At 42.1% G+C, this 26,682-nt stretch overlaps 1 protein-coding gene across 1 annotated transcript in view; it reads right to left on the reverse strand.

The window, feature by feature from the left end:
- Positions 1-1,590: 1,590 nt before the first annotated feature.
- The window catches only part of DMBX1 (diencephalon/mesencephalon homeobox 1), a 37,002-nt gene continuing 11,910 nt past the window's right edge, over positions 1,591-26,682 (reverse strand). The window contains exons 2-5 of the mRNA XM_083745268.1: positions 11,660-11,826; positions 10,114-10,292; positions 7,632-7,986; positions 1,591-5,102 (exon numbers count right to left, since the gene is read on the reverse strand). Of these exons, the coding sequence (XP_083601394.1) occupies positions 4,702-5,102; positions 7,632-7,986; positions 10,114-10,292; positions 11,660-11,813 (1,089 nt within the window). The 5' untranslated portion in view covers positions 11,814-11,826 and the 3' untranslated portion in view covers positions 1,591-4,701. The remainder of the gene's footprint in view (positions 5,103-7,631; positions 7,987-10,113; positions 10,293-11,659; positions 11,827-26,682) is intronic.

The raw sequence follows: 26,682 nt of genomic DNA on the forward strand, positions 1-26,682 counted from the left end.
CTTTACCTGGGATTAGGCCCAATTGAAATTAATGGGAATCCTTCTGAGTAGACAAGTATAGAAGGGGTCCCCAACCTTTTGGTGGCCAGGGACACTTTTGGCAATCTAAGAATCTGCTGTTGGGCATAACACAAAATTACAACTTTACAGGGCGGGGAGGGGGACACCTGGTGAAGCTCAGAACTCCCCCTCCAAAAAGACAGATAAAAGACCACAGACTTGCAAAACAAAACAAACATTTTAAAAATGCAGGGCCACCCCAACAAGAAACTCACTCTCAGCAAAAATGCAAAAATGTTTTTTTCTTTTTTTAAAAATGTGAGGAGCAGAAAGCGTTGGCAGGCAGGCAAGGAGGATGTCTGAGAGCATCATGGCGCCCACAGCTGCCACACTGGGGACCCCAGATGTATAGATTGCATTGTAAATAATTTTGCAGTATTCTCTTGAAGCACAATCTTTGTTTTTAAAGATCAATATCCTACAATTTTGTGCAAAATACAATAGGTAAATCATAAACCTAGCTTGTGTTTTCTTGTGATATGTTTTATGACACTTTCGAGTAGGAAATACCAGACAATATGCCACTCATAGCGGGTGGAACGGTAAACTCATTTTAGAACAATCTTGTGAGTTCATGCAGATTTTACAGAATAAATATTTCAAGGTCAAGGTGAAGGAATTTGAGACAATGTGAGGGAGAAGAATGAGCATATAAATAAATTCACATGTACATTCCTTTCTTGGTTTATAGCTAAACCAGCTGTAGAGTTTGGGCCTTTTTACAAGAAATTAGTACGTTCATTGCAGTATTTATAAGGGGGGAGGTGCAGATAATGAACTGTCCTCATGGAAATGTGCGATCATGTCCACTTATTTACCCTCGAAAGGAATGAAACAGGAAAAAAGCAATGCTTGTTTCATTTCTGAGACAAGTCATTGTCATCTTGGAATGTTCATAACTTTCTTTTTAAGTTATTTGACTGAACTGTGAACTTCCTATATGCACATATGAAACTCTCCCCTCACCCCCAAAGAATTTGAATACTGTGGTAGAAATTGGATTAGACTACCGTTGGGAGAAAGAGAGCCAGATGAGAGGGAAATGGCACTACTTTCTCCATTTTACTCTAAACTCTAGAAACAAGCTGAAACACAATCTAGATCTGGAACCCAGAACCCGTGGCTCTCTAGATGCTGTTGGACTCCCATCAGTCTCTGCCATCATGGCCAATGGTCATGGATGATGGAAACTGTAGTCCAGTAGCTTTAAGCGGCAAAACAGGATGCACTGCTCCTAGTCAACACTGACATCTCTGAAATTGAGTGAGAGTAGATTTTCAAGCTCCCTGATAATTGCTTTTATTTATTTATTTATTTATTATTTATTTATTATAGTTGTATACCATCCTCCATCCGTAGATTGTTAATTTAGGTTGCAAGCCTAAGCATACTTACAAAGGAGTAAGCCTCATTTAAAGCAATGTGACTTACTTCCTAGAGAAAATGCATAAGACTGCACCATTAATTAATTCTACTAAGCTTTTTAAGAAAACATACTTTCACAGTTGTTGTTGTTTTTTAAAACTTTTCTGTCCTCATTTGTTTAAATAAAGCTGCTATCTCAAAGTTTAAATAAGGTATGAGGTCTAAACTACAATATCTTGAAATAAGAGACGTGCTTTTTAAAATCAGGAGCACCCAGTAAGAGCAAAGCTTCCAGTTCTGGGAGACCAGACTCATAACATTACAGCCACAATCAATGCTTCACCCATCTTGAAAGGCATTCCTATCTGTCTTCAGAACCCAGTAATAGTAATGAATGGCAGGGATAAGGTTTTGATTTTCCCAAACCAAAAATGAGGGTCTGTCTGTGCACATAAGCACCTCTCCAATCAACTTTGTATAGAAATGTTAAGGTGGTCAGATATGATTCTAGATGAGTTTCAGTTACTCTGTATAACGTATCCCCACTATTCAGCCATTAGCACTAGAATAACTTTTTTAAAGATAAAAATATTATAATTACGTTTAGCAAAGACCTTTTCACTGGAATTGTGTTGAGAATTGTTAGAGAGGAAAGTTAGTGCAAAAAGTCAGATTTGAAAGTTTTATTCAGTGATACAATATTCTTTGTATGTATCACCAGCTTTTGAAAAAGTGAACTTGAGGTCTTTATTGATCTTTATATCTGTTGGGTGGGTGGGTGGGTGGGTGTATTATAAAAGCTATCTGCTGTTTAACTAGTTCTCTTAAGTACTATTTTTTAGGTGTAGAGAGATACTGACTGAAAAAGAAAAAGGGCCAGGAGACAAATACACATGGTTACTAAAAGGACCTGTCTGTGGTTCTTGGTTTTGTAGAACAGATAGCTGAATTCTAAAATTAACAGTCTGTAAGTTGATCAGCTGAAGGACATAGGAAGCTGCCTCACTGCATGTCACACCATTGGTCTTTTTAGTTCCGTATTATCAGCCTTAATGGATGGTGGGGTAGGGTGGGGTGGTACCTACTTGAGCTGTGGTTGCTCACCTTGCCGCTCCATGCCACAACAGAGGTGGTGGCAAAGTCAGCATGGCACAAATGGCCTGACTGGTTCTGCCGGTACATTTGCAGGTGAGTGGCAGTGCCCCACACCACTCTCTGCTACTGATTGTCAACACTGACTGGCATTGGTTCTCCAGGATTTCAGACAGAGGTCTTTCCCAGTCTTAGCTGGAGATGCCATGGATGAAGCCTGGGACCATCTGCATGCAAAGCTCTACCATTGAGCTACAGCCCTTCCCTAACAAGTTACTTTGACCCTGTCTACAGCTAGATCCTGACCTTATTCTGCATAACTAAGCGGTTGGATTTTATATTTTTCAAAAATGCTGGGTCAACTACTGTTTTTTCTTCTTCCCAAACCTTCATAGCACCCAGCAGAGCCTTATATGAATGACCGCTACCTTTTTCCACATTAAGAGTGTGAATTAAAAAATTCAACATAGCACTAAGAGTGCCCCCTTAGCATAAGCATTTCTGCTTGCCTGGTGAACTATCTGCCTTTTCCTCCTACTGCATGCTGTTCCCAGGGTTCTCCTGATCCCTTTGGGGCCAATTTGGGGGCTTGCAGTGGGGAGGGCAGAAGTCTTTGCATGGGCTTCTACTGGCAGGGCCAGTAGGTTGAATCCAGCCCCATGGCTCCAACATCAGCCAATGTTTTGCACACACACACCCTTTTGTTTATTGTCTAACCTAACTTTGCATGCTACTGTGTGACATTTTGGTTGGCCTAGTAGATGTATTGCCCTAATGTGTGTTTTGGAATAAATCCATCCAGTTAACATGTGCATCAGCTGCAGGCAACTGACTCATAAGACTGGATCTCACATTCCATGTTTTCCCTAGGAGTATCCACATGCCCCATGTAATTGACACAGGTTGAGCTTGAGGGACCTTGCCAGGTTTCTTTAGCCATGGATTGTGTTCTTGCATTGCCTGGAAACAAGTATTCAGTCCCTTCACTTTCGGTTTGAGTTTTACATCAAATCCTTTCATAGTCTTAGCTTTGAAGGATATGAATTGCCCCGTGGTCATTTGCTGCAGGTAAACCAGATCATGGATATTAGTAATGCATTTTGATTAATTTGTTTTCTGCTTTTGAAGATCTCAGTCCTCCTCAAGTTTTTCATCTAAAGCCAGAAATAATTTGGCATGGGGTCATTTTTAATTATTTTGCTAAATCTCTCTTTAACCCTTCAAACTGTTTATCAAAGATTTGCAATGTGCAATTGATAAAGAAAAACAGTGGAAGATGGCACATTCACACATTTTAATTGCTCTCCATTGTCCAAATTAGTACCAAAGTTTACACGCAGGCACACTAAAATCTTGTAATGGCACAGTCAGTGTGTACAGTTCAGCAGGCAGAAAAAAATCTCTTCATCCAAAAAATTCTAGTGTGTTCATGCCTCTCATTTCATTTGAAGAACTCATCTAGAAATTGGATACTGTCCTACTGGAAGTGATTTAACCAGGACAAAGTTGCAACCATCACCTGATATTAATAAAATGGGGCAATTTCAAAGAACTAGAGGAGAACATGGCATTGGGGGCTCAGAACAGCTTTCAGTTAAACCACACCTGGGTCAGCTGGCTTTTTGTATTATTATTATTATTATAATTATTATTATAGAGTTGATTCTATCTACTATCTAAGTATAAATGTAAAAGAAAAGGGAAGGGAGGTGCTTCACAATTCTGCATAAGGCAACACTGACGTTAACACACAAGTGAAGGAACATTTTCAACATCATATAAACTATGTACAGTATGAGGCTCCCCAGTCCCGCAAAGAAACAAAGCAATCACATTTATCGTAGCGCCATCTAAAGCATCTCTCTGAATATTACATAGTTTGACTCACAGTTCTGAAGACAAGTTCACATTTTTAAGACATCTTTCCTTCCTCTGGGTTGTTATAATTATTTTTAAAATGGGCCATGGAAATAGGCAGTAGCAACGTCTGATGTGGAAACCAGAGCTATAGGAGACTTGGGTCAACATTTCCCCCAGGACTGGTGGGAGCAGCATGACGTGGGACAGAGCCAAGAGCTGTGCCGTGTGTTAAAGACAAACCCACTCAGTGGCAAAGGCATGGCGCGCTTCCTTAGGGTTATCTGTTGGTTGGGTTCTTGCCATTTCCCACCCCCTGCCTGGCTCTCAGTTTGGTAAAGTATCCAGGCCCAGAGAGGCAGCGTGTTGCTTTGCTCGCAGCCGAAGGTTCTCAATACTCGTCGTTTTACTGTTCAGGCTTGGAAGAGAGGACGAAGCCTGCAGGATAGGAGAGGACCACACCTGCTGGGCGTGGGAGAGCGACTGGTAATAAGACTGGCAGTGCAGGGAGCTTAGGGGCGCCATGTTGACATTCATGCCCAAATAAGGCATGGTGGAAGGGCTCCCCATTTCGAAGGAGGAGTAATGGACCAAGTTGTTTGTGGCTGCCATGTGCTGGCGGAACTGCTCTTGCAGGCGGAAGAGGCTGAGGGGCGAGGAGGAATAGGAGTGTGTCTGAGACATGCTGCTACTGGAAGATGGCGTGGCCGTGGCATTGATGGGGGAATCTGCATTGTTAAGCACAGCAGAAGAAAGTCAGTCAAAATTATCAGCAGCACAGAGTACAAACCTGAAAAGAACGGTTTCTCTTGATGTTCAAAACGTATTATATCCATCTTGTTGCAACACAGGGCAACTTTGGAAGATACAGAATGGTGTGTGTGTGTGTGTGTGTGTGTGTGTGAGAGAGAGAGAGAGAGAGAGAGAGAGAGAGAGAGAGAGAGAGAGAGAGGAGTGTGAGTGTTGGGAAAGAAGCACCAATCTCTTGCCTTGCCTTTCCCACCAACAGTTGGAAAAGGACTCCTTTCCCCCATTTCCTACATATGCACATTTACACCCTGTTCAAATGGGGACATGAATGTCCAGGGACTGGCAAGCCAAGAGATTGGGATGAGAAGATCTGAAGACAAATTGTAGGAAAGGAACATTTTGTTTGATCTTGGTCCTGGACCAAAGATAGGGAGCCTGTGGCCCTCTACATGTTTTTGGACTACAACTCCCATGCTGGTCATGCTGCCTGGAGATGATGAGGGTCAGAGTCCAACAACATCTGGATCTGTAGGGCCACATGTTCCCCATCCCTGCCCTAGTATACGTGAAGGAGCGTCTCCACACTGAGGTCCACACTGAGGTCCAGCTCCGAAGGCCCTCTGGCAGTTCCCTCACTATGAGATGTGAGGTTACAGGGAACCAGGCAGAGGGCCTTCTCGGTGGTGGCACCCGCCTTGTGGAACGCCCTTCCATCAAATGTCAAGGAAATAAACAACTATCTGACTTTTAGAAGACATTTGAAGGGAAGTTTATTCTGTTTTTAATCTGTTGGCAGCCACCCAGAGTGGCTGGGGAAACCCAGCCGGATGGGCGGGGGTAATAATAATAATAATAATAATAATAATAATAATAATAATACTTGACTTTCAGACTTTGGCTGGATCAACACAACCAGCAATTGGCTTATCACATGGCACCTGAGGGTAGCACCCCACCACGTAGCTAGGCTCCCTGCCATCACCACTCCCCTTCCTCAGATTACCATGTGGCAGCAGATAGATGGTAACACTAGGTTAATAATGCAGTCAACTTTGCACAGTGCATGCATTATGCAGTAAGCTTTTAAGTAGCAATTGTCTGATCTGCCTGGATTGAACATACTCGAGGATAAACAGCTTGTGTGATTTTTCTTTTTTTAACCCTACCTATTCACTGCAAGCAGAAGCTGCCTATGAATCCCTAATGAATTGTATTCACCATGCGGGTGAAGTCTGCAGCTGAGCATGGTGTATCATATCATATATATGTAGAAAAGATGGCTCAACGCTGTAGACATGTATGTATTTATAAATAAGTGTCTGTATACCGCTAAATAAATAAAAAAGATCTTTTCAAAGTGATGTACATAAAATCAACATGCAGTCAAAAGAGAAAAAACGTAAAAAGCAAAGATCCAAAGAACACAGCAATGTGTCACGGCAAGGTAAGCTTGTAGAAATAAATAAAGAAGTTTTAAGCTGGCACCTAAAGCTCAATACAGATTGTGCCCAATTTGCAGAGGCAATAAACTCCACAGTCTGGGTGCTGGTATGCCAAGTGCCATTTTAGCAACACTTCTCTAGCATATTTCAATGTCTGGGCAGGAATGTATGGAGAAAGGCATTAGGTAGGGTGGTCCTAGGTTGTTTAGTGCTTTATGCACTAAGAGCAACACCTTGAATTTGGCCAGGTGGCATATTGGCAGCCAGTGTGATTGTAAAGCACTTTGGAGAAATAGTGCAAATGGTAAACAGAAATATGCTTTGCCACTAAGTCCTTAATGTTATGTGTGAACCGGGTCAGTGTCATGATGACTACATCCAGGATCAGAGGCAATATGTTTCTAAACAGCAGTTGCTGGGGAACAGCAGCGAAAGAGGCCTGATGCACTCATGTCCTGCTTTGTGGCTTCTCATTGGTATCTGGCTGGTTATTGGGGCGAGCAAGATCCTGACGAGATACGCCTTTGGTTTGACCCAATAGGGCTCTTCATATGTCCTTATGTTTAAAATGTAGAACTGTGATTGGACTACAATTCCCATCATCCCTGGCCAACACCTGCAACAAATCTATGTTTTATTTTGTTTGTTTTTAAATTTTTATTTTATGGTTTCATACTGTTTTTATTTTGAATTAAATATGGGGGCACCATAATCTTTTCAACGCTTAGGTTCCTGTGCACAGTCTGCCTTTTGTGATGTGTATGTTTTCTTTGCACATTAAGTGACTGGAATGAAAGAGCTAGATTGCTCCTTTAAAAGAGAGGGAGTCAACATGGTGCCCTTCGAATGCTGTGAAGTACAGCTCCTATTATCCAAGATATATGACCCTACTGGCTGGGGGCTGATGGGAGATGTAGTTCACAGAAGCTAGAGAGTACCACATTGGCTACCCTTATTGAGATTATCTGGTGGGCAAGAGAAAAGTCTTTGTTTCTGAACCCATCCTTAGGCTCTGCTCACATCAAAACTCTTCCCACAAAGGAGAATGTCGCTTTCCTTCCTCACCTGCTTTTGGGCTTGCTCTCTTGCTGCTCAGTGCCTTGTTTTCGGCTCCGGGGCTCTTTTCTGCTTTGTTCTCCTCCAGCGAGATCTTGAATTCTTCCTCTCTGTCTGTCTGGTCCTCAGCTGCCGACTCGCTGGCCGACTGCTCCGAGAGAGTCAGGTTGAGCTCTGCGTTGACTTCACTGGGCAGGCTCATGGATTTGTCTGCATCAGGAGTCGCAGTCTGTGTTTCTAGGACGGGAGTGTCTGCTTTGCCCTCACTGTGGTTGGCTTCAGAGTCCTTCTGCTTCTGCAGCTGCTCCTTTTGCAGACTGCGCTGCTTCTTTCGGAACTTGGCTCGCCTGTTTTTAAACCAAACCTTGGTTTGGAAGAGAAGGAGAGAGACCGGAAAATTGGTTTAAATTAGACCAGTGTAATCTAACAGTGTTATTTAGTCTGTATCCCCTCTCCATGGTATTTCCTGTTTTGTTCCTTACCTGACATTGCACTTGGTGGGCAATCTTTGTTCACCTGGGAGATCATATTTGCTATTCTAGGGACTGCCTTAGATAGCTTTGGTTTTTCCCCTCCCTGTTTATAATTCCCAACCAGACCTTTTAATATTTGTGCTTTCTAATTCACAACTATATTTGTTAATTGTTAATTGTATTTTCTAACTGTACTCTCCTATGGGTGTGGGTGTATTATCTTTTAATAAATCTTGGTTACTTACTGTAGTCTAACTTGGTTAAGCAGAGGCTCAAGGAGCCATCTCTTCCTTCTTTTGAATCTCAGTGGTGTCTTTTAAGGTCTGGGAATCTACTGGCCCAGACTGCTTGGGCTTAAGGAGTGTTGACAGTGCAATACTTTTCAGGGTTTAGATTCTGGTCATTAGACACCATATTTCTTTTTTTAACTGTATTTTTTATTAAAGGTTTATTGGTTTACAAAAGTATGTGCAATGTCTCTTTTTTCAAGTTACATTTTCTACAGATCAGTTTCATTTGTTGAGACATTAGTGTTACATTAGGAAGAAAAGGGGGAAAGGATTGGAGGGGGACACAGTGAGTGGGGGTGGAGTCAGGTGGCAATGTTTCTATTTTACTTAATGTACGTGTGGGGTTTTGTGTCTGCGTCGCTTGTGCAGGTTCTCTTTACTATTCACTTGTGGTTTTTTGGGTGGTGAGAAAGGTTTGGGTTGGCCTAGGGTGTGGTTGGTTGGTTGTGACTGGCTGTGATGAAGTTTGTTTTCATTTGTGAGTGGGGTGGGTGTTTTTGAATCAAGTTAGCCATATTGATTTGTATGCTGTTGGTGAATTCTTGTCGTTGTCTTGTTGGGCTGTGTATATGACAAAGGGGAGCCATACTGGGATGAAGGCGTCTTCTTCCATTTGTCCCCATGTCAGTTTCAGTTTATTGGTTAGTTTTTTCTAATAAGGCTGTTTCCCATACTATTTGGTACCATTGGTCCTTGTGTTATTAGATACCATCTGAACCAACAAGAGCTGTTTCCTGGGGTTTGGGAGCCAGCCCTTGACATATGGTTCCTCAGAACAGCTTTTGCCAATCTGGTTTCCTCCAGATGCTTTGGGATACAATGCTCATCAGCCATGGGTGTAGCTGGGGGGGGACAGCTGCCCCCCTAAACCAATAAAAATCAATAAAAAGACATAGCAAACTGAGGTTCTGCTCCCTAACAAAAATCCTGGCTACGTCCATGCAGCATCAGCCCCAGCCAGCACAGTTGTGCTAGCTGGACCTGATGGGAGCTGTGGTCCAAACCATTTGAAAGGCACCAGATTCGTGGAGGTTTTCATGAGCAATGAAAGCTATGATCTGAAAGAATGCTACATTAGAAATAGCCAACTCTTCATGGTTCAGAAATGGCTGACAATGAACCCTTGAACTGCTATGTTCTTTTTATTTTATAGTTCAGTAAAGTTTTCACCATTTTTGTTTTTACAAAGCAAAATAAGTTCACCTCCCAAGGACCCAGTGGGTTAACCACCACCAACCATCTGCCTGCATTAATTGAATAGGACATGTGACAATATAGTTTGGAAAGTTGTCTGTTCTCTATGCATTTGGAAGTGCAGTTGGTGTGGCCACACAGGTGATGCCAGGATTGAGAAGTAAAGCACCTTGTGTGGTTGTATGCACAGAGCCTGAATGCACAGCCTCATGAAGAGGGTTGTAAACCATGCCGTGGTAGCTGTGGATCTAAAACTTTACAATATCCTTTGAATGAATAGCTCTGCATATCACAAAAACACACTGGGGAGAAAATATGCAGGCACTACTCATTATATCTAAACAGGACATACCATTTTTATGATGCAAAGGGAAGCAACATCTGGGCTGAGACTAAGGGTGAAGTCAGGTAAAATGTTTATATGTGTGGTAGAAATGGGTTTTGACACCCAGGCACACCATTCCAAGGCACTTAAAATTTCACATCTACCTTCACCCAGGATGGTTAACATGAGATGGTTAACATTATGGGTACCTGAACTCTGGCTTCTGGCAAATTGGTACACATGGCCAACCTCTCCCTCATCACCACATCTGGATAGTGAGTCTTCTGGAAAGTTTTCTCCAGGGCTTCCAGCTGCTGGGCTGTGAAAGCTGTGCGGCTTCTCCTCTGTTTGCGGTGCTGGGAACCATAACGGGCCTCCAAAATGATGTCTTGAAACGTACAGCCGTTGGAGGACAAGAGAAGTGGCCAATTTAATTAGTGTAATTTGTGTGCATCATATAAAGAAAAGCATTTGGGCAGCTAACAAAGCAGCTTAAATCAGCCTTTCTCAACCTGTGAGTCCCCAGATGTTGTTGAACTACAACTCCCATCACCCCTAGCAAGGCCAGAGTTCAGGGATGATGGGAGTTGTAGTCCAACAACATCTGGCGACCCACAGGTTGAGAACCGCTGGCTTAAATAAATGGGGAGGTTTCTAGTGTACAGCTTGAGGTAGCTTTAGATTGGCCTCTCCATGTGGTTGGACCTCATGAGATGGTAGGTCCTGGGGGGGTGGGCACAGGTTCCCCATCCCTGATCTACATAAATAGCAGCAAAACTCTGAATGTTCTCTAGCTGCTATTTGTTTTTATTGTATTCAACTGAAGAAACTGAGGCCTAAAGAAGTGATATGACTGTCCTCCAGAGATGCTTCCATTGGTCAGTATTTCAACCTTCAGAACACTGCTGGACTCCAACTCCCATCAGCCCTAGCCAGTATGACCAATGATGAAGGCCACTGGGAGCTGTAATCCAGTAACACTGACATCAGAACATGGATCAGGCCAATGGCCCATCTAGGTCAGCATCCTGTTCTCACAGGGACTGAACAGTTGTCTGTGGGAAACCAGCAAGCAGGATTTGAGCACAAGAGCACCCTCCCTCTGGTAGTTTCTGACTTTTTGAGCATCTGTAGAAGATAATCATCTCCTTCTGACCATGGAAGGCTTTTAATCCATTGGAGGGATCCCACTGGTGGAGATGGGGGAGACGTGATGTATGTCAATACCATCCTCCCTCATTCTTCCACATTCTTCCAGAGTGTGTGACATGGGGCTGCAGGGGCGAGGGAGAAGTTGCAAAAGTCACCTTCCCCATCTGCCATTTGGAAGCTCCTACAGGCAAGAGCAAAGTCCAAATGCAGTGTATTGGAATTTGAAAGGACAGGTTGCTGTACAGCCATATGTTATAGTCAGAGTAGCTTGATGCAATTTCTAAATTTGGTATAGCACCTTTATATATTTATTGGATTCTATATGCAACTTTGTGGAAAATAAGTGCATGAAGCAAAATATTAAAATTCCAGTTTGGTTACCTTAACTTTTGCTCCCTATTCTGGAGGCTTCACATAAAGTCCAGGACATTTTGCACAACTGAGCTGCTATTGCTTTTCCTTGGATTTGTGCTCATCTTCAGGGATTTTAAAAATTACCAACCCTTTGGTCTTCTCAAAATTCAGCTGTCATTTCAGCCGTGTCCCAGTAATAATCCTGTACACTATCCCAATGCAAAGACAAGATCCATAAGTTGTTCTTACCAGCCAGTCTCTCTGCCAGCGTCAGGGCATGCACAGACGGCCTGTAGTCTGGGGCATGCTGAGCTTGCTGTGCTGCCTGTTGGTGAAGATTATACATGGCACTCAGAGAATTCATGGCATGAAGAGAATAGCCATTCACTCCATAGTGCTGCATGGTGACATAAGACCTGTAGCAACAGAAAGAGGAGAAGGAGAAGGAGGAGACTGTTAGTGCGACTAATGCAAAGGCAACCTTTGATGTGAAACCATCAATCATGTAGGTGGAAATTTAATTCCACATGGAAATCCATCAGGTTCACTTTTCTCAAGTCCAAGGTATGTTCGCTTCAGCTTTAATCCCTGTTCAACCATACCTTGGACCAGTCGTGGTCTCGTAGCCTAACCTAGCTCACAGGGTCATGGGGTGTAACAGAACAAAGTGCATGTGGACCTACCAGTGTATCCAAAGAGCCATCTTCCTTGAAACTGGCACTACTGCTTGCCTGGATGGGACTGAGGATGGGTGGAAGTGAGGATGGGTCCATGCAGGTGCAGCAGTCAGAGTACCAAATTGACAGTGCACAGGTGTGGCCCCTATCTTGCTGCTGCCCCACCCTACCTCCTTTCCAGGTTAGCTACAAAGATGCTGGTGACCATAATATGGCTTTATCTAGGTGTACAGCTGATTATCAATAAAAGCAACTGATCTTTTGAGGTTTTGTTTTTTTACACCTGCATTCCCCTCCCCTCATTGTTGTGACATACGGGCTTTGACAAATGTATGAACAGAAGTGGACTGAACTAATGTAAAGCTCTGGAAGTACATCAGGCTGTTGGGAGAGAAAGTTCCCTTTCCCTCAGTGTTTTCACCAGAAGCGAGAATGGCATATTTCATTTCTAACCAGTCATCTTTCAAACATAGGAAAATGGGTTGCCTCTAGCCTTAGAAATCTCATTATTCTTTGAATCCTGACTCTCACAATTTTCTTCCCAACAATTTGGGCCTTTCCACATTGGGGGAAAAGGGGTAGTTCTCTGTTATTCAAGGTGGACCTCAACCACGGTCCTCCCGCATGTCCCTTTTCAGTGATAATGGCACAATATCCCATTTGCACATAACACAAGCATTCTGGTGAACTGTGATGTGGTTTGCTCTTTTATTTTATTTTCTCCTATAGATGCTAAGTACCCAAATCTTATTCCCAGTATGGTATTTTGTAACATTGCCTGTTGACAAGTCTGTACTTCCTGTATCAGAAAGTGTGTGCATGTGCATGCCTGCAAAATGAATGAACAGATTTTAATAAAACTTTAATAACAAAGCTGGTTACACAAGCACTCTAGGAGAGAGAGAATCTTAAATATTCCATGGAATACTGACTACCTGTGTACCATAGCTACCAGCATAATTTACTGACGAAACAAAACATATATTCCAGCAACTCCAAATCAGTGTGCAGGCAGTGAAGCAGTATATATAATTCCCATGGAAATCAGTCACATGCAGAATAAGTTTTAGCACATAATAGTAATAAGCGGTTACATGTGTAGTTTATCCAAACACCCATGGGAGAAGGACGAAGTACAAGCAAGTGAAGCTCTCAGTCATGTGTTGGCTCAGGAGACAAAATGCAGGGCCAGCCCCACTATTAGGCAGAATGAGACCGTTGCTACAGGTGGCATATGCTGAAGGGAGGGGAGACAGAAGAGCTTTGTGTGCTACTTGCCCTGTATCTTCCCTCAAGTGTAGTGCAGGATGCTATCCCTTTGCCAGTGCTGCAGTAAGATAGATTCAAATGCCACCTTAGTCGGTTTTGATACATGGAGTGAGGAAAGGCACCCTCTTGTCCTTTGCCTCAGACAGAAAAATGTTTTGGCCTAGCCTGCACAAGATGAATGTTTATCACAAACATATGCCTCCAACTGTGAGTGATAACAATGAAATTAAAACACAAGGCTCCTTCAGCAGGATGTGAGCTCTCTAATAGTTTCCTAGCCACCAATTTTAAGCAAATATCAAATCAAGGGAATTCTGTTCTGGGTGCAAATCCAACACAGAATGTCCAACACTGTAGTTTGTTTGTGAAAATATTTCCATCTAGCATTTCCAAACAAGTGGATGTATCAGGTGGATATAAATAACTTGGCTTCAAAGCCTGGATGGTAGACTGCCCATGAAACACACTCATGCAAGCCACCCCGAGTTGCATGATAGATGAAGTATACTGCCGAATTAACTGTGAGGGGAGAGACTCCATCAAGCAAGGCCTCTTTGCACCTGCCTTGCCCCACCCTCTAATCTCTGCTTCTCAATTTATATTGTATTATTTTATATACTGTGTCTTGCCATTGTTTTATTGATTATAGTTTAGAAATTTATTATAACTGCTGAGTGGATTTCTGTTTAACTTTTATATGTTGTTATTATTATTTAATACTATTCTAGTGATTGTTGAATGTTACTTTTTTGATATAGGTTACCTATTTTAAAGTTATGTTTTATTATCACATTTTTGTATTGCATTAGATTGTTATAAGATGTACATTTTTTGTTTCTTCAGTTTGTAAACTGCCTTGAGTATTGTAAGATATAAAGAAGAAGAAGAAGAAGAGTTTGGATGTGATATCCCGCCTTTCACTCCCCTTCAGGAGTCTCAAAGTGGCTAACATCCTCCTTTCCCTTCCTCCCCCACAACAAACACTCTGTGAGGTGAGTGGGGCTGAGAGACTTCAAAGAAGTGTGACTGGCCCAAGGTCACCCAGCAGCTGCATGTGGAGGAGCGGAGACGCGAACCCGGTCCCCAGATTACGAGACTACCACTCTTAACCACTACACCACACTGGCACCACACTGACACCACACTGACAGTATGCAGATTAAAAATAATGATGATGATAAATAAAACGAATCATTTGGGCAGAGGCAGATTTAGGGCAATGTGACCAGTACCGCCACACTGGGCGCCGAGCCTAGAGGGTGTCACAGGGTGTTGCAGTTATGATATAGAGAACTGAGCAGAACAGAAGGTAGTAGGTGGGAGAGTGCTAGATTTTGGGCTCACACAGGGTGCAGCTGAAATTTGAAAGACCAAAGTCTGCCCCTGACAAGCGTGTAGCACATATGCTGATCAGAGATCACAAAATCTTACAGTAAGCATCTTTGGGAAATGATGGAAGAAACAATAGCGTGAAACCCCAGCTGAATGTAGAAAGGCAAGATTAACAACAATAGCAAAACTCATGTCTGGGAAAGGGTAGTCAACACAAAGTAAATACACCGAAAGCAAAGCTAATTGAACCCACACAAACAATTGAAGAACATACACTGTTTGGGTGTTCACACCCAGGAAAGGAGTGACCTGCCACTAGAAAGTTGCAAGGGAAAAAAACCCTTTGGATTACTAGAAGACAGTGTGGATTTATTCATTAGAACTTGCTGAACCAAATCTGTATTTTTGTTGCTGGAACAGGAGGAATGCAGCTGATAGAACAGCTATTTCAAGACTTGAAATAGGTAGGTAAGTAATTTTGGAGTACAAATATTTATGAGTGGACCAGATTGCATAAGAAATTACATTTGAGTTTTTAAGGAGGGGACTGAACGAATGCTCATCTTTCCAGGATAATTTGAGTCTGGGAAACTTGGCTCTTGAAGGTCTGAACTAGAAAAACCATGAGATCGGCACAAAAATACATACAAAAATCTGTTCCTGACAAATAGGCTGTGATGGAAACATCATACTGTAAATTAAAAAATCTTTCCATACATCTATCCAATTCGGTTTTATAACTAGTGTAGTTCCTGCTTTTAATAGCACCTCTGTGGAGAAGAGTACTAAAATCTTCCTGTTATCTCTAACCTGAATTTAAGAATGAACAACATCTTAGATCCATTCTTTGTAGGCTCGCAGAATCACAGTTAACTTCCCATTTGCCTCCCTGCATGCTCCAAATAGAATAAATTAAATATTTAAAAGACACTATGCAGCAATTTTCTTTTGTAAATGGTGGAGGCCATTTGTCAAGCTGCAGCAGTGTTTTGCAAGCTGTCGAATTGTGCTTACATTGGTTAAAATAATCTTTATATTTCATTAAGCAACCAAATAAGCTGATCTTCCCCACTGGCTGTATAGATGGCTTTAATTTTCAAAATCTGCAAATGCATCTTTTATGTCGTTCTGTGGCTGGAGGGCATTGGTAATGCTGCAGCCAATTGGAGAATAAACAGCAGAGTTTGATTAGGTGGTATATTATATAAATTAACACTGTGCAGTGAAAAGAGCATATCTTAAGTTGTCCTTACTACGATGGGGGATTGAACTTTCACCTCTCCTATTAATAATGGTTGCAGCTCCCATAATGCTCTTTGCTGAAGATTTGAAGAGGGTGAGAATTAGAGGGAAGTTTGTGAAAGCAAAGTTAATAGGAAATGGAAGCATCTGCAATTGATGCAAGTGAGATTAGCCTCAATACTGTGATGTTAAACGACAGGACCAGGAGCTGAATCCAAAAATTCAAGAACAAAACTGTCCCTTTTTTCTACTAAGACCTGTACACTTCACTAGGAGTTTGCACTGTGAAAAGTCACTTCGTGCCAATATTTGACACCCTGATTTGCTGTCCTTGAACATGAATATCAGACTCTAAAAAGGAATCTAATTTTTGCAATAAAAATAAAACAACTCTGAATTGTTAGTTGCTGTTGTTGCTTTTTTATTGCAGACATTTAGTCTCCTTTTAATATGCTCTTGACAAAATTTATATGATAGTCCTGGTGCAGTGTCATCTCTGATTCTCCAATACAGGTTTTTATGGACATTAACCAAGGAAAATGTCCAAAATCAAGCAACTGAAATGACAGAATTGCTCCAATCACATCCTCCCAGCATTGGTAGGAAGCTAGTTGAACTGTAGCACCGAATGAATCAAGGAAAAGTTCTCAAGAGGATAAAGCATGAACTTAATGTCATCAAAGTGCTTGATGAAAGCACATACCAATTTTACTTCCCCTCTCACATTACATCTACTTTATTATAATTTCTGCAGCCTTCTTCTGAAGCATTTCCGCTTAGTATACTTTAGAGCATAAGCCTAGACAGCTTCCCACTCTGGCCTCAGGCTAATGCAGAACAGAACTGAGTTCTTACTTCAGAAATTAATGTTGGATAATATTGAAAAGGACTGGGCCCAGGAGTGACCCCAATGAGATCCTTCAGTGGTTGGCATTGATCAGTCAATTACTCATTGCTCTTCATTCATTATGTTATCCTTTCTGTAGTTTTCTCATCTGCCTTGCTCTGCTCGCCAGGTTTTAGATCTTCGAAACCTGATTCGAAACCTGAAGCCATGCTAAAGCCATTAGTTTGCATCCTAAAATATGTTAGGTTAAGGAAGTTAATGGGAAGAGTTCTTCTGCCCGCTTCCACCTGCAGCCATCTGCAACCCTACAGAAAGCCCTTCCAGGCAGAGGGGGATGTCAACCTAAATCCTGCACCTGCTTTTTCTTTGTCTTTATCTTTATTGTCTTTATCTTTGATGTGCAGCATCTTTTCCGGTGCTCCCATATTCTGTGCTAGGAGCAATTAAAACCGTGTACCGTATTTCCTGAGTATTTCCTAAGTATGACTTGGGATCCAAAGAACTGTGAGTGTGAGTGGAAATATATTGGTGCTGCTCCATGAACTCTTGCACAAGCACTAGCAAAAGGCATCTTGTGGTGCAGCACGTTTATTTTTTACAGAAGCACAGTGAAGAAGGAAGATACAGCCTTCCAGAAGATACAGGTTCCAGTCAGTCCTGAGTCACTGTCGTCGGTCCTGACGCCTGCTGTGACTCACTGTCAATAGCAGTACCTCCTAAAGCTTCCACTGCAAGTCCCAACAACCACAGCTGCATCCATCTTATTTTTTCCAAAACGCAATGCCCCAGAAACGCCATCACATTTTGTCATGAAGAACCATAGCAGTAAGAATTTTTTTTTACACACAATGCCACAGAATGATGGGACTTCTGGGGCATTGTATCATGAGCAAAACTATGGTGGCAAATGCTGCTGTTTTTGTACCCTGCCAAGAGCTTCCCTCTATCCTGGAGCTGGTGCAGACTCCAGTCAGTGAAAATATGCATGTTCAAAGTCTTGTACAAATAAAAGAGCTTCTCTGGATTTAGGGAGTATATTTTTCAAGCAGTGCTCTTTTGCAACATCAGAAAACAGTCCACAAGTGGAAAAGGCCTTCCTCTGCAGCCAGGCTCTGTGTGTTCTTGACATTGTCTGTATTCACCAGTAGTCCTTCCATGTTTTCTTCTGTATAAGTCTCCAGTATGATATTCAGATCATTGAAACCACAATGTTTGGCACATGCACCCAAAAGCCCAGTTGAGTACACATGACCCACTTATCAAACTTCTTCCACTTCAGACATGCAACACTCCCAGTCTAACCTTTCCACAAACTCCTGCATGCCACACCATCCTCCCATCTCACGTGTGTGCCATACCACCAATTCTGATAAATCCCTTTCTGATTCACATTGTACGCAGCTAGGGAGCTGCATCCCTGCATTTACCACCAGACTAGAGGTATGAATGAATTTTATTATTTCGGTCACAGACCAGTTCCAGCCCACATACAAAATTAAGGAAGTCATAAAACATGATAGGGATACATTTGAATTTGCAATTAGGTATAACAGGGACAATACAGAGATAGGTAAAGGTAAAGGGACCCCTGACCATTAGGTCCCGTCATGGGGTTGCGGCGCTCATCTCGCTTTACTGACTGAGGGAGCCGGCGTACAGCTTTCGGGTCATGTGGCCAGCATGACTTAAGCCGCTTCTGGCGAACCAGAGCAGCACATGGAAATGCTGTTTACCTTCCCGCCGGAGTGGTACCTATTTATCTACTTGCACTTTGACGTGCTTTCGAACTGCTATGTGGCAGGAGCAGGGACTGACCAACGGGAGCTCACCCCGTCGCGGGGATTTGAACCGCCGACCTTCTGATTGGCAAATTCTAGGCTCTGTGGTTTAACCCACAGCACCACCCGCGTCCCTTAATACAGATATAGCTACAGTTAAAAAATATATAAATTAAAACTAGAGGTATTATTTAGGAAGTGGTCAACTTCCCCTCCTTTCCATTTTTGAGAGAGCACAATTATTCCTCAATATGCTTATATAAAGCCAATTATTATGAAGTACAAAACCCAACCTTTCAGAGAAGGTTCCTTCAAAGAGGACCATCCGCAGATGGCATGCTGAGGTTTCACTGCTCACTGGACCTCCATCTGGCTGAGTCACTGCAGCATAGTGGGATGGAGAGCAGGAGGGACACAGCAGCAATGAGGGTTGGCTGAACTGGGGCACTTGCAGCACACTCCCCTCCCCTTTGTGCCCCTTCCCCTCTCTGTCTCAGCAAGCTGCAGATGAACAGAGGTCAAGTGTGCAGCTCTGCTCCAGCATGCCCTCCACTGCTGCTTCTAACAGCCCTTCATATAGACAACTGTTCTCTGTATGCTGTCCCTCTTATAACACATGATCCCACTTCTTGTGTGTGCCCAACTCCCCTCCTACCACCATGGCCACTGTTCTCCATGCTACCTAACTGCTTCCAGTCGTGTCTCAGCCTTCACCAACACATCTCTCGGGCTCCTTCTGGAATTCCACAGGCTCTCCACCCATATCATAGGACAACAACAACAACAACAGCTTCTATTACTCTTGTGCCTTAGGATGATAAAAGTTATGGAGATGGATACATAAGGTCAGAGGCTGTATAAGTAACCGTTTTTTCCCCTCAGGGGGTGAAAATTCTGCAGGGAGCTTCCAGCTCCTTTTGTCGTTTGACTAGAATAGGGTTTTTATGCCAAGCTATCAAAACAGCAGTAGCAGTCAAAGTCCACTCACCTATGGATCAGATTTGGCCCATGAATTTCAGGTTGCTGACCACAGTGCCAGTACCTCAGGCAGCATCTCACCATGTTCTCTTCTTTGCATTTGCCTTTCTTGATTACATTGTCTAATTTGTCAGGAGGGTAGGTAGGCATGAATTCTACTTCACAGCAAAGCATGAATCCTAATCCCCAACATGAGCACTATATAAACACCCGTTTCCTCTTAATGTATTATTCCACCCACCTTTATGAGAAAAACATATTCCATCCAGGGATGGCTGCAGTTCATAACAACGTAGTGACAGTCCCTTACATATCTAGGAGGGCTCTAAATAAATGATTTCTGCAAGATGTTTTCCCACATTTCCTCCCTGTATTTCTTGAACCTTTCAGGTCCAAAGGCTCCAAAATTCCCATAAAAATAAATGAATTCTGAGCCCTAAATCAATGTTGTTGTTCCTGAGAGGACACTTGAAATCTGTGGAAACATTCCCTTTTTATAATTGATGGGGATATAAACGAAATGCTGCAACTTTCTCTCAGATTCATCCAAAAAGCTTTTGACTCTCTATGTACAATAAATCAGGGTTCAAAAGATTTCCTTTAAAAGATCTAAATAAAGTTGAAATGAAAAAAACAAAGGCACCAGGATACTTAACCTGCAATGGGTTTAAGCCTGTGTGTGTGTGTGTGTGTGTGTGTGTACTACTGAACGCTATATATCTCAGTAGATTTGAATTCTAAACTCTCCAACATAAATGAGCTTTAAATGAGACTATCACCATAATCCATGTCTACTCAGAAGGAAATCCCATTGATACCAATGGGACTGAATCTCAGGGAACTGGTATAGGATTGTAACCATTGATAGAAAAATATGTACAGAATTTTGCTGACATTGTATTCTAATCTTTTGCTGATATTTTATTCTAAATGGCTTTGGTTATGTGGCCTTAATGTTGGAATATTTCAGGAAAGGGTGTTTCATAAGGGTGTTTTTCAGCATTTCATAAGATTGTCATTTCAATTTGACAACTTCTAAGGCAACAAGGATTTATTGCTACTGTTCCTTTGCCGAAGTGTCATTTTTCAGTTCTAATGTATAGTCTGCCTTAAGAACATTTCTGCTTGGGCCAGTGCAAATGCTTACAAAAAGCTTCTGTTAAAAGTAGTGAAAGCCATTCTCTGATTACACTGCCATATCATCAGCACATTGTCAGGGTTTTAATTTCTTAAATGAGAAAGGGTGTGTGTGTGCTCAAACCTGCTTCCTAGGGATGCCCTCTACCCTGGAGGTGGTTCTCCTTAAATCTGACTTGTGGAGCTGCATACAGTTGATCGCTGAATGAAACACACTGCATTTGAAAACCATCATGAAACATCAGATTGTTAACAGTGACTGAACATTTCAACGATACTATCATAGTCTTTCGTTATCTGATCTAACTTCCAGTCCTTTTTTTTTTCATTTTTCAAGGCTTTTAAACTCATTATTTTAAAAGTGAATGGGGTAGTAAAATAGAAAAAAGTATCTCTATTTTCAACTAGAGATGGACAGATCAGTCTATTTTCATTCCATCTCCTTTTGTTGTGTTCATTCATAAGTCCACTCCATCCTGCTTTCACATTAATCTGCATAAAAATCCACATTCAATATACATTTAAATATACATCTTTGTACATGCTTCCTCACAATATATATATATATATATATATGCACTTTGATACCTTTTTCTGAGCCAAGAACTGCATCACAATATTTGGAGAAGTGCAAATTCTGAATGGTATCTGTATTCTGATACACACATTATTCTGGGGGATGCAGATCATGTCAGTACTGTGAAGAGTTCCCTAGCCAACCCATGTCAAGCAAACGGGTTCTTGTCTGAAGCCCTGTTGAGTGTCGGCACAAATTATCCCACAGGGAACTACCATTCATGCATATAAAAAGTGCTGTAAGTGATTGCATGTCTGAATTTAGCATGCTACATCTGCAGCCCCCATGCCAGGAGCACAATAGTTCAGTCACACATAATGGATAATGGTGTATACCTGTGCTGAGCCTATAACCTCCTTGTGGGTTATTATGCAAACAGGTCTGGATGGGCAGTTTAGCACCAGATGTGAACAAGAGGGGAATGCAAATATTTATTTATTTTTAAAATGAAATAAAGGGGAAAGCATTTCAGAGATAGCAGGCGGTAATACTTGTGTGATGTTGTGCTGCTCTTGGAATTTTTAGTGTTAAATTAGCTTTCCAGTATGCACATATACAATTCAATTTAATTGTTCTGTCAATTTAAATTTTTCTCATTTTTTCCAGTCTTACATTCGGTTCAGCATATTACTGTATCAGTGTGTGAATTGATGCTTGTTTGTTTTGAAAGCCCTCACAAAATTTCATCAGAATTTAGTGTGCATTTTTCATTTTGCTTTTTTGCATGTAATTTTCTCTAATGTGTGCAATTTGTACACTTAAAAAAAATATCTGAGAACTGTGTCATAAAATTCAGGGAAGTGTAGATTTTGAAAGGTAGGTTTGTGACAATTCCCATATTGTTTCTGGAAGTCCAAATTACCAAACTGTTTTTTTCCTCATTTCTAACATAAAAAGTTTATGTTTTATAAATTTAAATGTGAGCAGATATATCAAATTTAAAACATATATTCAGAAAAAAGACACAGACATTGGAGAAACAAGTTGCCCCTTTATTTATCACAATTATGTGACATCGCATATGGTAGTGAATGAAGCTGCAATCTTATACACTTTAACCTAGACAAATCCCAATTTCCAATGCACTTTTAAAGAAGACTCACAAAACTTCAACTGTGGTGAAAACCTGATCAAATATACCAACAGAGAGGATCTGTAAACAACTAAATAAATTAATAATAGCCAAATCAAAATATAGTACAGTGGTACCTCTGTTTACAGACACTTCAGGTTACAAATGCTTCAGGTTACAGACCCCGCTAACCCGGAAGTAGTACCACAGGTTAAGAACTTTACCTCAGGATGAGAACAGAGATCGGGCTCCAGCGGCGTGGCAGCAGCGGGAGGCCCCATTAGCTAAAGTGGTACCTCAGGTTAAGAACAGTTTCAGGTTAAGAACAGACCTCTGGAACGAATTAAGTTCTTAACCTCAGGTACCCCTGTATGGACATGAAAGTCCCCTAAAGCAGGAGGAATCAGGTCCCTCCCCACTCTTGGGCACGTTTACAAGGTGCCGCCTGTTATCCCACAATAAAGGACTGGAAAGAATTATTCCTCCTCACTACAAGAACTTTGGGTAAGTACAGTAAACATGTCAAGTGCACTCTGGTCTTGTGAAGCCTGAAAGGCAGACTAAAGTAAGGTTACCAGATTTCTTTCAATGAATCCAGGGACACTTTTCAACTTCATTAGGAATGATAGGATTTTGGCAGGGGACTGATTTGTAAATCCAGGGACTGTCCCTGGGAAAAGGTGACGTCTGGTAACCTTACCCCAAAGGGCCTCAATGCCAAGGCATCCTAGGGTGACAAAGAGTGCCCTTAGCCCAATAATGCCTTGGGCATTTTCCTGTCCAGACTAAAAACCAACTAAACAAATAAAAATGCCATTCCAAGAACAGGACTCCCAGCAGTAGAGAAGGGGCAAAAAAGAGGATTGCCAAGGCCAATCAGAAACTACTTCCCAAAAAATTCCTACTCAGCCCTGAAACAAGCAACTATTGCATAGAGAGGGTGCTTCAAACTGAAGGGTGAAATTCTGGCTTCTTCCTCATCCTGATTGGCCTGACGGCCCACCTGACCCTTTGCCAACTCCTCTCCAGGGCAAAACCATTTTGAGTCTTCTTCTCAGGGGAGCTGAGGTGCGGCAAATTAGCCCCCACTTAGGGGTGGGAGTGGCACTCCACACAGTGGGACCTGTTTCCAAGTTTGTGCGCATGGGATTATGATGTGTGTGTTGCTCTCATGCACCTACATGCCACAACGCCGCATGACAGTTGCAGCAGATATGCAACCTTTGGGGAGAACTGCATTTTCCACAGCGACAAAATGTAGCATGGCTGTATATTTGCAATATCAAAAAATGCCACAACCAACTTTAGCCAGGTCCAAGTTCCATTTAAATGAATTCATTGAGTTAGTTACTAACTCAAGCCCCAGTTCTTTCAGTGGGACTTACAGTAATAAATTTGGAAAAAGTCAATGGACTGCAAAAAAGAGGTGGTAGTAAGAAAAGCAATTTTTATTTTAAAATGGATTTTGGGGGAAGGTACTCAGCAAAAAAAATTAAAAACGTCAGTTTGCAGTTCTTATTTCACATGCTACTGAAGTACCGGAAACTCACATCACTGGGACTGAATGATCACTTGGAAAAGTTTGTCCTGGTCATTTATTTTTAATAAATATAATAAATAATAATAAATAAATATATAAATAAATAAATAATAATAAATAATTCAATTCTGCCTGTATCTTAAGACAGGCATGCTAATACATGCTTTCTTTGGCTCAGTCTGTATAACAATTTCTGTGAAGGAGAAAAACGTGGTTGAAGGGAATGCCATGTGATTACTGCAAAAGCACCCAGCATTGTCACAAGGGAGAAGTGTCAGGATTTCAGTTTGAACTTGTTACCTGATCACCTTTTCCACACTGCTGGGGGAAAAAAAGTTTTTGAAGAACATTATTTCAAAACCTGATTACCTGAAAGGTATGTGTACTCTCATCTTCCTCTTCCAGGTGTCCCTGCCATCTGATGTGAGGAGAGGGGCTTCTTGGCAGGGGCAACCTGCTTACAGGACTCTCTCTCCAGGGAGGAGAGTTGTTTTTAAAGATGTTTTGATGCTGGTCTCCTTACAAAACTGGGTGGTAGTTTGAGACATGAACGCATTTATGCCTGTGTTTAGAATCCCCTCACTAGGCACAGCCAACATGGGAGAGCAATAATGACAGTGGTGTTTCTGCCATTTACTTGGACAGAACAGGACAGCATCAAGGATGGAGCTGTGTGGGTTCACTGGCAGTAGCACTGAATTGGCTCAGCCAGAGTGCCCACAGCCCCAATGTCACTCCCATCCTGCCCCGATCCCACACTGTCCAGGTAAGCATATGTAATGCCATTGTCAGGAGGGAAACTTTGCAACATTGCCCTGTTCCTGTTCCTCACACTCAACATCTTTCACATAAAGCATTCATGTAGCCTAGTCCTGGTGCCGAACACATGAACATATTATGGAGGAGTCACATACACGAATCAGGTCACATATAGTTTGGGAAAACGGGCTGTCTGTTTAGTTTAGCTCGCCACTAGGCATCTCTCCCTCTCTCTCTAGCAATCCATACATGTTTCTTTTGTTACCCATGAGCCATAAAATTCTGAAATCTCCTGCTCTTTGATAGTCAGCCTCCTCTTTCTGTCTCTGGGCAATAGAAATTCCATCAGAAAGTAGATTTCAAACAGGCTTCTACAGACATCTGTCAGGGATTCTCCAATGCCAGTCTAATTGCTTACAGAGGCGGTTTCAGTCTGCTATGTGGTCATAGGCCAACACAGCACATGGTCTTGAAGTCATTCTTAGTCCAGATGGGGCAGCAGTGAGAGCTTAAGCAGTGACATAGCTAGCTGCTTGGGTTCCCGAGGCGGTGCAAATGCCAGGGCAAAGCATGCTGCGCAGAACCTCCATGGGGGGGTCTGCAAGCCCCCACTGACGTTTCGGGCAGCGCAAAGCCTGCAGGTGCCCAAGCCACTGTGTCACTCCCCAGGAGAGACTTGTGGCACAGGTGTGCTACAGGCCATGTCCATGGTCACCTCCTTCAGTGATGACACCTGGGGTGGCCTGCACCCACTGCACCCCCCTTCCTACACCACTGAGCCTAAGAAGGCTTCATAATGCCCAGCACAAAGTGAGGTTTTTTCAATGTACCCTAGTAGTAACTCCACTTCCATAAGTGGAACAGTTGTTCAGCAAGCCTGTCCCTCTAATGTACATGATAGAAGATTGCTGGACCACGAGGCATGTCACACTGAATCTTTTCCTATATAATCTGGTAATTAATTACAGTGGTACCTTGGGTTAAGTACTTAATTCATTCCGGAGGTCCATTCTTAACCTGAAACTGTTCTTAACCTGAAGCACCACTTTAGCTAATGGGGCCTCCCGCTGCCACTGTGCTGCCGCCGCACAATTTCTGTTCTCATCCTGAAGCAAAGTTCTTAGCCCGAGGTACTATTTCTGGGTTAGTGGAGTCTGTAACCTGAAGCGTCTGTAACCTGAAGCGTATATAACCCGAGGTACCACTGTATTGCATATCCAGACTCAAAATGTGAGTTCAAACTGGCTGGTATGATGGAAGAATGGAAAGGGTTTTTTATTTTATTTTTTAATGAAGGAGAAAATTAAATCATGCAAGGTACAGAAACCCTTATTGCTCTTTCCCCTTGTCTTCTCTCCTTCTTCTCTCCTTTTCCCTAGTTGGCCTGTAGATTTGTTTGTGTAAAAAAGGGATGGAGGGAAAGATGGACCCCACAACACAAATGTAATCTGACTCAAGGGGGAAATTGGGACTCCCAATCAGAACAGTTAATGAATCAGCAAAAAGTAACATATTTTGTTCTCAGACTTTGTTTGCTTCTTTTCTTAATTTTCGTCAATATGAGGGTCTTCTCTTGCACATGCTTCACAAACAGATGCTGAATGCACAGACAGCAGAGATCTGGCCCTGTGTATTTAAGCCTATTTTTAGTTCCTATTAACAAGGTGGATATTTGGGGGGAAATATGCGGAATAGCAGAGTCTAGGCACATTAATTGAGCGTAAGTTCCGTTGATTTGTATTTTTTCCATGTAGTGGTTAGGATCAAAAGATAGGCTAGTCCAAATAACATTTTCCTTTTTTAAAATAATATAATTAAGCACTCAATTAAGTAGAAAAGTAATACCCATCAGCAAAGAATTAAAAGCTGTAAAATAATTTGACTGCAGCAGTGTGAGACTGCTTGTGCTGTGTATTACACAAAAACAAATGGCATGTTCCTTATGCTTATATACAATAGCCTAATCAGAACTACTGCAAGGATTTGAGATGAAAAAGATAATCTGTTCTGCCAGTATAGACTTGTTTGCTACATACTGTCTGACAATTTTGCACAGTTCATTTT

Source organism: Podarcis gaigeae, assembly GCF_964106915.1.
Source record: "Podarcis gaigeae genome assembly, chromosome: 6".
In the NCBI taxonomy this organism is placed as follows: domain Eukaryota; kingdom Metazoa; phylum Chordata; class Lepidosauria; order Squamata; family Lacertidae; genus Podarcis; species Podarcis gaigeae.